The 12,767-nt window shown below is 43.6% G+C and overlaps 1 protein-coding gene across 1 annotated transcript; it reads right to left on the bottom strand.

The window, feature by feature from the left end:
- Nucleotides 1-11,141: 11,141 nt before the first annotated feature.
- Nucleotides 11,142-12,389, bottom strand: LOC111889069 (uncharacterized). Its single transcript, XM_023885201.2, has 2 exons — nt 11,888-12,389; nt 11,142-11,821 (listed from the first exon to the last, which is right to left on the bottom strand). Exons 1-2 carry the CDS (start codon nt 12,387-12,389, stop codon nt 11,142-11,144), a joined length of 1,182 nt encoding a protein of 393 aa, XP_023740969.2.
- Between the last annotated feature and the right edge of the window lie 378 nt (nt 12,390-12,767).

Raw genomic sequence — 12,767 nt, 5'->3', positions numbered from 1 at the left:
ATACCCAACATAGATAGAAAAACCACTGCACTGATTAACTCGACTGGACTCCCCACTGATACCTCTATAATACGCCCTACTATACTCAAATCTCAGTCCCAACTGACTATCTGCTCATGGTAAATCACTGCCTCGCGGCACACATGCTACCTGATACTCTGATGGAAAATCATCATCAATGACAACCTGCAGGGTTTACCCTCAAACCCAAAACTTAAACATCATGCCTCTCATGTTCCGCACACGAACATAAATAGCACCACCCAGGTCATAGAAGGTGACATCTCCTCTATCGACTGATTGCTCAACTCAGACCGAAATTCTCCCCTCCCTCTGACTCCTTACCAAAATACTCTGAAAGGCTCTCGACCTTCCTCTCAAGGGACGCCTCTTCGAACTCAATCATGGCTCATAGGCCTAAAACCCATAGCGTCCAATCTCTACATCATCAATTGTGACCGGATAACCGGAGAACCACAAGCATCATTCACTACGAACCATGGTACTCATCCCATGACATCTCTTCTCAATATGCTCCGGTGTATGGTACCCGAACCATAGCATCACTCCTCCATCTGCTTCGATGTATGGTACTCGAACCATAACATCATTCCTTCATCCACTCCGATGTATGGTACTCGAACCATAACTTCACTCCTCGATCTGCTCTGATGTATGGTACTCGAACCATAACATCACTCCTTAATCCGCTCCGATGTATGGTACTCGAACCATAACATCGCTCCTTAATCCGCTCCGATGTATGGTACTCGAACCATAACATCGCTCCTCAATCCGCTCCGATGTATGGTACTCGAACCATAACATCACTCCTCAATCTGCTCCGATGTATGGTACTCGAACCATAACATCACTCCTCAATCTGCTCATTAGAACCTTCAGAATACTCCTTGTATCAAGTATATATGGGTCCTCTGCTTTCAATAGTACGGGCCCATACTACCTGCCACATCTACCCATACTTTCCACACGGACTATCCCGGAGCTCCTAAGTAGCTGCTCAACCTTCTCGTTCACCAATTCCGTCGCGCGCTCGCTTCCCAGTGAAATTCTCTACTCTGCCAGCGCACTCATCTGGCTAAGGTTACTTCCTAGGCTCTTCCTAGATTCCCACACTTCTCTGCCATCAGCTGCTGAAGAGCTCCTAATGATGCCAACCATCTACCTCCTGAATATCATCATATTCGCTTGGTGGCTGACTCCCATCATCGAGAGTTCCACAAAGCACGAAGCAAGCAGCATTCGAGCATCGAAGAATATATATGACTCACTCTGGGTGATAACTCCGCTTGCTCTGCTCATCCTCGAAAGTACCATCGAACTCTACAACTCTTCCCCTCGCGGGTTCTAACTATTCTTTCGCTAAGTACCACGGTACTTATCTAGGTATCTCCCCTAGCTTACTCCTCTACTCAAATCCCCTAAAGGATTCCAACTAAATATTCTCACTCATCACATACTCAAAAGCACATCGCATATAACAGCAATTCCTAGGCTAAGGCATCACAAATCAAGCCACTCTAGTCCTAAGATATGAAATACCTAGCCTGTCTCTAGCATGCAATAATATCTCATAAAGTGCATCATAAATATCTCATAACACAAAAGTAAGGGTATTTTGGGAAATCACCGTTCGGGCTCTGGCTGATTGTACACACTGCTCTTTCTCGCTTTCTCTTTGAACTCTTATTCGCTTTAGAAAATTATTTCTTTGAAAACTTTTCTTACTTCCTCAGTTTGAGTCCAGATTTACCCAAAGGCGCATCCGAATCCCTCAAACCAAGGCTCTGATACCAACTTGTAACACCAAAAATTTCAAAACAATTTTTCGTTTAAAAATAATCGTTTAATTCTTAAAAACACTTTGCTTAAAATCTCATTCATAATCGAATTACAAAACATAACTCCATTATCACTTGAATAATAAACCAGGATCCTCAAAACATGACTCTTTCTCTGGTGTGTACAATCGAGCCGGTGCCGTCCCATGATCCTGAGAGAAACCTGAAACACATAACACAAAACACTGTAAGCACGAAGCTTAGTGAGTTCCCCAAAATACCACACATAACACATATTAGCCACTCGAGGCTATAACTCTGTGGGTCCGTGGGCCATACTCTGTGAACCTTCCGGTTCTAACTCTGGGAACCTTCCGGTTCTAACTCTGTAAACATGCACAGCATAAAGCACATATAAATAATGCAGTACAACACATAACATACACAGCATACAAATACTCTGTCACATAACTCTGGTTACCTACTCAAGGTAAAGTATAGTGAGAAGACTTACCTAGCAATCAGAAAGCAATTATCTGCACATGCGAACCTCGGACTCGCCACCGCCTAACACATAAGGCAAATATCTCTAGTTAATACTCGAAGTCCCAAGTCTAATTAATCGGCGATTACTCTTTCCCTCTCTAGTCAGGTAATGGGTAAAAGACCATTTTACCCCTCCCTGACCTCTATTACCTCTGTTGACCAAAACTCCCAAAGTCAAGATAAGACAACTCAAGTCAACGGTCAACACTGACCAGACTCGGCGAGTACACAAGAGTGACTCGGCGAGTCCATGCGGGTTCTCTAAATCCTTTTTAAACCTCTTAGAAATGACGAGTTCCCTCTCCACTCGTCGAGTTACTCGGCAACGAAACGCGGGGTAACCCCAACTCGACTCGTCGAGTCTGCCTATGGACTCGGCGAGTTGCTCCCATGACAACCCTCATCTGACCTTCTGAGGTCAGATCTGCTTCACCAAACCATAAATCTAACTCCTTCAAAGCCAATAACCACAAAAAGGTCGAACCTTGGGCACTCATGCAAGGTTCTACAAGCTCGTTTGTGTGAAACCCTTCATTACATAACAACCCTAGCTCAAAACTCCAAATAGAATGCATAAAGCAGGATGGAAGGGACTCTCTGGACCTCTTTGTGTCCAGATCTATGGCTTCATACTCAATGAGACACTATACTCCACAAATCAAGCCATAAAAGAAGCTAGAAAACCCTAAAATCACCAATCTTACCCAAAACAGAAAAGGGAGAACGATTTGATACCTCTATGGTGAAGATGCAAGCTCAGAAGCTCTTAATTGACACCCCTCTTGACCTCCCTTTGCTGGAAATGACTACTCCATTACACAACCACCTCAAGAATGCTCCAAAATGGCTCTTCTTCACTCTCTCAGCTCTCTGGTTCGATAGGAGTCTCTCAAAGGTGTACGTGGCCGCCACTGAAGGCCATAAGGGCCTTTAAATAGGTCCCAAACCCGGACAATTAGGGTTTTCCTTGACAACGCCGACTCGGCGAGTCCAAATACCCGACTCGTCGAGTCCCTTCATTAAATTGGTCCCCAAAACGCGATCCCACTCGACGAATTGAGGCGTCAACTCGCCAAGTCTCCTCATTCCCCAATATAAAATACTCAAATTCCCATACCTGGATATCCGGATGTTACAATTCTTACCCACGAGAATCAGACTTCGCCCTCGAAGTCTCACTCTGGAAACAACTCCGGATGCTGCTCACGCATCTCGCACTCCAGCTCCCAAGTAAGCTCTGACCCATTCCGGTGTTGCCACTGGACCTGCACCAGAGGCACCTCTTTGTTCCTCAGAACCTTGATCTTTCGATCCCGAATAGCCACCGGTCTCTCAACGTAGTTCAGGCCCACATCCACCTGAATATCCTTTAATGGCACTACTGCCGACTCCTCGACTATACACTTTCGTAGCTGCGACACATGGAAAGTGTCATGGATCTGACCTAGCTCTGCAGGTAGCTCCAACCGGTAGGCTACCCTGCCTACCCTCGCAATCACCCGAAAGGACCGATATATAAGGGACCTAACTTGCCCCTCTTCCTGGATCAGATCACTCCTTTCCAAGGAAAGACCTTCAGGAGTACAAAGTCACCGACCAAAAATTCAAGCTCGGACTGGCACTTGTCCGCATAACTCTTCTGGCGACTCTGAGCGGTCAACACCCTCTGCCTGACCTGTTGTATCTTCTCTGACGTCTGAAGCACGATCTTTGTACTTCCCATCACACGTTGCTCTACCTCTCCCCAGCAATTGGAGTCCGATACCCCCTTCCCTACAACAGCTCAAAGGGTGGCATACTGATGCACTAATGATGGCTGTTGTTGTAGGAAAACTCTGCCAAGGGCAAATACGGGCGACAATTTCCCCTCGAAATCTAATACACATGCCCGAAACATATCCTCGAGCGTCTGAATCGTTCGCTCGCTCTGAAGTGTCCACAGACATCACCATGGTAAACTCTAGCTCATTTCTCAAATTCATCTTCGATACCGAGCACCTGGTCAGCTTTTGGCCCCACAGCTGAACCCCCAAAGGTCACACATAACATGATCCAAAATATCTCACTAACTTCCTCCCCGTGACCACTATCATGGCCCAGTGACACGCAAGTCATGAAATTCCCTTTTCATCATAAAAAAATACAATCCAATCGAAGATCGACTCAGCTCTAACCTCTGGCGTCTGCTGCGCATATTCTCCCGCACGCCTCGCTGACCCTCCCGACAGAGACGGAGACCCCAATCTCACCCCGGTTTAACCACTAGGCTCCAAAAACTCAAAACTAGGGCTACTCAAGCCTAAAACTCTTCTGCATCATGCACTTATCGGAGAACACTCCATCATCACACTCTCTTGCCGTCTAGTGGGTACTATGGCTTCCCGCAACATTACGACAGCCTCTGACTAGTGAGTACTACGGCTCCCCGTAGTACCACGACTCCCTCCCTCTGACTTGTGAGTAATACGGCTCCCCATAGCATCACAACACCCTCTGACTAGTGAATACTACGGCTCCCCGTAGCATCATAACTCTCTCTCTCTCTGTCTGCCTTGTGAGTACTACGACTCCCCGTAGCATCACAACACCCTCTAACTGGCAAATACTACGGCTCCCTGTAGCATCACGACTGTCTCTCTCTCTCTGACTTGTGAGTACTACGGCTCCCCGTAGCATCATAACACCCTCTGACTCGTGAATACTACGGCTCCCCGTAACTTCACCCTACACTCGCATTCTAATTACAACGCCACACTATGTTCACTAACTCATGCACCGAAGACTATCATAGATAGTTACACACACACTTGCCCCGATATGCATTACAAACTCTGGCGGCAACCGCCATAACACAGAAACTACCTCTGCGGAGATCCACTTCCTTAAATAATCCCTCTTGATGACAATACACGAAGGGGTCCCACTGGAACCGTGGATACATGATACATCACTAGTCATCTTAAACCCAAGACTCTAAATAACTCCGAAATCAGGATGCTATACGCGGAAACCACGGAACACCCTAACAGAGCATCACAATGTCCTGCCTATACCACTGATTCCCTTACTCCCAGCACCATACACATACAACAATACATTTCCTCTGAATCCCATAATAATTTCTTATTTCACTCAATACGCAACTTCAGTGCATCCAAACACTCAATTGGAATACAAGGAAGGCGCTAACTCTTCAGAACACACTGATGATCCTCCGAAACCCTTTCCATTACTACTCAAATCCAAGCAAGAATACACATCCCAGCCCGGGAGTTGGCTACTCGACAATCTTCTATCCATATTTCAACCCAGAAGTTCTCAACTGCCCATACCATCATTACGAGTCTTCCACTTGAAACGACTCTGACCACCACCAGATTCCTGGCCATTGACCACCCGCCGTGGAGACACCCATCCTTCTCTCAGACATATACCACATGTATTATCTCACCCTGCACCTTTCCTTGATCACCAATGACCCTGATCTCATGAATTCAAGCCGCAGGTTTCTGTATCCAACCCCTAACCGCTCTTGCACAAATCTCTGGTTCTCTCAATAAACCACCCGGTTCTCATCCACTTGGTTCGAACCATCACTATCTGACACATCAACAACCTCACAAACTATTTTCACCAGCAATAACGCACCTGCCCCTGGAAAGTGCTATGCAATGCCTGATAATCCCCTTTAAGGAAATCAATCGATCTCATAACTCTGAACCTCAGATGAAATCCTCAAGAACTTGTCGTCACGACCGCCTCTAGTCATTCCAAGTCTCGTACCAAATCAATACCAAACAACTCAATTGTCCAACAACATCATTGACTCATAGACTGGACCACGAAATCATCATACTCCCCCACCTCGACTCATCAACCGACGTTCCAACACATGGATCATCCCAAGAACAGGGACCCACTCCCATATTCAGTACCCAACATAGATAGAAAAACCACTGTACTGATTAACTCGACTGGACTCCCCACTGATACCTCTACAATACGCCCTACTATACTCAAATCTCAGTCCCAACTGACTATCTGCTCATGGTAAATCACTGCCTCGCGGCACACATGCTACCTGATACTCTGATGGAAAATCATCATCAATGACAACCTGCATTGTTTACCCTCAAACCCAAAACTTAAACATCATGCCTCTCATGTTCCGCACATGAACATAAATAGCACCACTCAGGTCATAGAAGGTGGCATCTCCTCTATCGACTGATTGCTCAACTCAGATCGAAATTCTCCCCTCCCTCTGACTCCTTACCAAAATACTCTGAAAGGCTCTCGACCTCCCTCTCAAGGGACGCCTCTTCGAACTCAATCATGGCCCATAGGCCTAAAACCCATAGCGTCCAATCTCTACCTCATCAATTGTGACCGGATAACCGGAGAACCACAAGCATCATTCACTACGAACCATGGTACTCATCCCATGACATCTCTTCTCAAAATGCTCCGGTGTATGGTACCCGAACCATAGCATCACTCCTCCATCTGCTCCGATGTATGGTACTCGAACCATAACATCATTCCTTCATCCGCTCCGATGTATGGTACTCGAACCATAACATCATTCCTTCATCCACTCCGATGTATGGTACTCGAACCATAACTTCACTCCTCGATCTGCTCTGATGTATGGTACTCGAACCATAACATCACTCCTCAATCCGCTCCGATGTATGGTACTCGAACCATAACATCGCTCCTTAATCCGCTCCGATGTATGGTACTCGAACCATAACATCGCTCCTCAATCCGCTCCGATGTATGGTACTCGAACCATAACATCACTCCTCAATCTGCTCCGATGTATGGTACTCGAACCATAACATCACTCCTCAATCTGCTCATTAGAACCTTCAGAATACTCCTTGTATCAAGTATATATGGGTCCTCTGCTTTCAATAGTACGGGCCCATACTACCTGCCACATCTACCCATACTTTCCACACGGACTATCCTGGAGCTCCTAAGTAGCTGCTCGACCTTCTCGTTCACCAATTCCGTCGCGCGCTCGCTTCCCAGTGAAATTCTCTACTCTGCCAGCGCACTCATCTGGCTAAGGTTACTTCCTAGGCTCTTCCTAGATTCCCACACTTCTCTGCCATCAGCTGCTGAAGAGCTCCTAATGATGCCAGCCATCTACCTCCTGAATATCGTCATATTCGCTTGGTGGCTGACTCCCATCATCGAGAGTTCCACAAAGCACGAAGCAAGCAGCATTCGAGCATCGAAGAATATATATGACTCACTCTGGGTGATAACTCCGCTTGCTCTGATCATCCTCGAAAGTACCACCGAACTCTACAACTCTTCCCCTCGCAGGTTCTAACTATTCTTTCGCTGAGTACCACGGTACTTATCTAGGTATCTCCCCTAGCTTACTCCTCTACTCAAATCCCCTAAAGGATTCCAACTAAATATTCTCACTCATCACATACTCAAAAGCACATCGCATATAACAGCAATTCCTAGGCTAAGGCATCACAAATCAGGCCACTCTAGTCCTAAGATGTGAAATACCTAGCCTGTCTCTAGCATGCAATAATATCTCATAAAGTGCATCATAAATATCTCATAACACAAAAGTAAGGGTATTTTGGGAAATCACCGTTCGGGCTCTGGCTGATTGTACACACTGCTCTTTCTCGCTTTCTCTTTGAACTCTTATTCGCTTTAGAAAATTATTTCTTTGAAAACTTTTCTTACTTCCTCAGTTTGAGTCTAGATTTACCCAAAGGCGCATCCGAATCCCTCAAACCAAGGCTCTGATACCAACTTGTAACACCAAAAATTTCAAAACATTTTTTCGTTTAAAAATAATCGTTTAATTCTTAAACACACTTTGCTTAAAATCTCATTCATAATCGAATTACAAAACATAACTCCATTTTCACTTGCATAATAAACCAGGATCCTCAAAACATGACTCTTTCTCTGGTGTGTACAATCGAGCCGGTGCCGTCCCATGATCCTGAGAAAAACCAGAAACACATAACACAAAACACTGTAAGCACGAAGCTTAGTGAGTTCCCCAAAATACCACACATAACACATATTAGCCACTCGAGGCTATAACTCTGAGGGTCCGAGGACCCTACTCTATGAACCTTTCGGTTCTAACTCTGGGAACCTTCCGGTTCTAACTCTGTAAACATGCACAGCAAAAATCACATAGAAATAATGCAGTACAACACATAACATACACAGCATACAAATACTCTGTCACATAACTCTGGTTACCTACTCAAGGTGAAGTATAATGAGAAGACTCACCTGGCAATCAGAAAGCAATTATCTGCACATGCGAACCTCGGACTCGCCACCGCCTAACACATAAGGCAAATATCTCTAATTAATACTCGAAGTCCCAATTCTAATTAACCGGCGATTACTCTTTCCCTCTCTAGCCAGGTAATGGGTAAAAGACCAGTTTACCCCTCCCTAACCTCCATTACCTCTGTTGACCAAAACTCCCAAAGTCAACATAAGACAACTCAAGTCAACGGTCAACACTGACCAGACTTGGCGAGTACACAAGAGTGACTCGGCGAGTCCATGCGGGTTCTCTAAATCCTTTTTAAACCTCTTAGACGCGACGAGTTCCCTCTCCACTCGTCGAGTTACTCGGCAACGAAACTTGGGGTAACCCCAACTCGACTCGTCGAGTCTGCCTATGGACTCGGTGAGTTGCTCCCATGACAACCCTCATCTGACCTTCTGAGGTCAGATCTGCTTCACCAAACCATAGATCTAACTCCTTCAAAGCCAATAACCACAAAAAGGTCGAACCTTGGGCACTCATGCAAGGTTCTACAAGCTCATTTGGGTGAAACCCTTCATTACATAACAACCCTAGCTCAAAACTCCAAATAGAATGCATAAAGCAGGATGGAAGGGACTCTCTGGACATCTTTGGGTCCAGATCTATGGCTTCACACTCAATGGGACACTATACTCCACAAATCAAGCCATAAAAGAAGCTAGAAAACCCTAAAATCACCAATCTTACCCAAAACAGAAAAGGGAGAACGATTTGATACCTCTATGGTGAAGATGCAAGCTCAGGAGCTCTTAATCGACACCCCTCTTGACCTCCCTTTGCTGGAAATGACTACTCCATTGCACAACCACCTCAATAATGCTCCAAAATGGCTCTTCTTCACTCTCTCAGCTCTCTTGTTCGATAGGAGTCTCTCAAAGGTGTAGGTGGCCGCCACTGAAGGCCATAAGGGCCTTTAAATAGGTCCCAAACCCGGACAATTAGGGTTTTCCTTTACAACGCTGACTCGGCGAGTCCAAATACCCGACTCGTCGAGTCCCTTCATTAAACTGGTCCCCAAAACGCGATCCCACTCGACGAGTTGAGGCGTCAACTCGCCGAGTCTCCTCATTCCCCAATATAAAATACTCAAATTCCCATACCTGGATATTCGAATGTTACATAACCCCTTATGCACTTAAGGTGATTCATAAAAGATTTATCCTCTTGGATGGTTGTAGGATTACGCATATTATTGGAGATAGATATGAAGTGACTAAGTATTCAACAACCGAATATGTACAATTAGACCGTGGTATTTGTAGTTGTGGTAAATGAAAAAAATACGGTATACCTTGTGAGCATGCTATAGCTTCACTACACAGACTCGAAATTGCAGAAATCCATCAAATGGTAAATTTAAAGTTAAGTACAGCGGTGTATCGAAATGCTTATCAAACTGAGACGGTCAATCCTATTCCAACCCTTAGGCATTGGGAAAAAACAGTCGAAAGTGTTGTGGTCTTACCTCCACGCCAATTCAATTGAACTTTATTATATGGATCAGAACGAATATTAGTTTGTATTTAGTTCTATGTTAACCGTACTTGTAATGGTTTGTTGGCGTTGTTTACTTTTTAATAAAAAATGTTTACCTTTAAATAAATAATTGTATTCTCATAATTGTGATATGTATGCATGACAACGACTAGACAAAAAAACTATGCGAACTGACAAACGCAGTAACGCGGACTGACAAAAACCTCTACGGACTGACAACAGCTCTCTGCGGAGTGGAAGGGACTATATATAGTCATGGATGGTCGTCGGATTTTTCGTATAGAGTTATAATTTTTTTTTAAATTTAAATGACTTCATCTTTGTCTTTGTATATTTGCTCGTGCAACGAAGTTGATTGTTTCTATTGTGATCCGATCGACCCTTTTCTTGCACCATCACCAAATTTAAGAGAGCCATATATGTCGGAGGATACTTTGCAACAACTACAATGGACTGAAGAACAACAAAAAAAAAGATAAAGACTCGTCTCGGGCTCTCACTGAACGTCGTGACCTCATTGCGGCGGAGTGCAAAGATGTTGAGGAAAGGATGACGATTACAAAAAAAATCAAAGATCATGAGGAATGGATAAAAAAACTAAGAAGAATCTCAAACTGTCTGAAAAATGGCTTGCTGACATGGATGCAGAAATGATAGAACTTGGTAGGCAAAAGGACCGTATGGAAGATAAAATAAGAATAAGGGACGACTACATAACAATGGAAAAAGAAAAGTATCCTTTTCAATTCCCTTAAGTTAATTAACGTTGTTGTACGTTTACTATATGTTTCTAGTTTGTTGAATGTATTAACTTCAAGTATTAGTTATTATTCTACTAGTAATTATGCAGTAATATAATCATAATATTACCCATCATCTTTAAAATAAACACACCAGCTCAAAGTAGACAAATTAATTTCCTCTAAAACAAAACATAATTAATTAAAAATACAACATCAATCATTCAAATCAAACGTTGAATAATAGTCTTCTCTCTGCGTCCCACTCGTCCAACGCGTCTCTTGTGTCCCGTGCGTCTCTAGTGTCTCCTGAGTCCCTTCTATCCCTTTCCCTTTTCCTTTTGTGTTACTACCTGATGCCGTACTAGTTTTTCTAGCCTTTTTTTGTTTCTTTGGGACCAATGTCGGACAATTCGCTGCATTATGTGTTGTACTATCATATCTACTACACCTTCTTATTATAGGTTCCTCACCTTGTGACGGAATACGATTTCTGTTTCTCGGTCTACCAGCTTGACGTGTATCCATTATCGGGGGTTTCACAACCATCATGTTAGCAGGAATCTCCCAATCACACGGTTCTGGAAGGGGGTAAACCGGCTCCTCATACGTACTTCGGTATGTTTCCATTTTGTAAGCATCTATAGCCAGATGTCCGAAGTTACTTTTTTTCAACTGCTTCAACACCATTATCACATGACCATAAGGCATCCCAGTTCCTTCCCAATATTTGCATGTACAAGTCTCTTGCCTCAGATCAACTATGCCACCATGTTTGAAATCATGAACTTCATAAAGTACATCTGAAACACCAGAAACGGACCATCCTGTCGTACGCTCTTCATTTTTACTAACTACTTTTTCAGCCCACTCGGTTAGCACTGTTGAACGTTTCCCTATAAAGAAGATATATATAATTAACTAATTATTCGACCTAATTAAAGTCAAAATAAAATTCATACCTCCTTCGATGCGACGCTTGTAACACCATTCCTGTGAAAGACATCGGAAGAACTCAAGAAGGGGTATTATAGGCATCTTCCTTGCATCTACAGATAAAGCATTCATGGACTCTGCACTGTTCAAGGTCATGTAATCGTAACGTTTCGACGGAGAATATGCTCTAGTCCATTTAGCACGGGGAATTTCACTTAGATATGCTGCTACTTGCGGCCTAGTAGAACTAAATTTATACCATAATTCTTCAAAAACATTTCTTTTGTAAGCTTTCACAAGCCTCCAAAACAACACTTTTGTTTTATCATTTTTCCCAAACTTGTGTACTATGTTTGCTAGTATATGAAAAGCACACAAGCCATGATGAGCATGTGGAAAAACATTTTCAATACTAACGCGAATTGCATCGGCCCTATCAGTTACAAAAGTCAATTCTTGACAATCACCAATACATTCATACAACTTTTCAAGAAACCATGTCCACATAAGACCACTCTTTTTTTTCATATTCCGTGCGCAAGGGGTAGTATCTGGTTGTTCCCATCCATAGCTACTGCATGCAATATGGTTCCCTTAAAAGCACCCTTCAAATGGGCACCATCCATAATTATAACTTTACGACAAAATCTTTTGAACGCTCGTATCTGCAATATATAAAAATGGAACACATAAACACTCTATAATTTGTTTACAAAAATTATATATTAAATAACAACAAGTTTTTTGTATTTACCGTGCTCCCAATGGCATAAAAACAACACTCGAAACAATCTTCAGAATCTGTTTGAATATACGCAACTGTACCGGGATTATGCCTCTTTAAATTGTGAAAATAAATAGGAAGTTTGGCAAAACATTCTTCAGAGGATCCCAACAACAATTCCA

The sequence above is a fragment of the Lactuca sativa genome, chromosome 5, assembly GCF_002870075.4.
Source record: "Lactuca sativa cultivar Salinas chromosome 5, Lsat_Salinas_v11, whole genome shotgun sequence".
NCBI classification, from domain to species: domain Eukaryota; kingdom Viridiplantae; phylum Streptophyta; class Magnoliopsida; order Asterales; family Asteraceae; genus Lactuca; species Lactuca sativa.
This window is presented reverse-complemented; position numbering and strand designations above follow the sequence as displayed.

Excerpts from the sequence above, each read along its gene's own strand:
- LOC111889069 (XM_023885201.2), bottom strand. The coding sequence starts at position 12,389 with ATGAAAAAAAAGAGTGGTCTTATGTGGACATGGTTTCTTGAAAAGTTG. Across the intron at positions 11,822-11,887 it reads CAAGCGTCGCATCGAAGGAG|GGAAACGTTCAACAGTGCTA; the intron begins GTATGAATTTTA and ends TCTTCTTTATAG.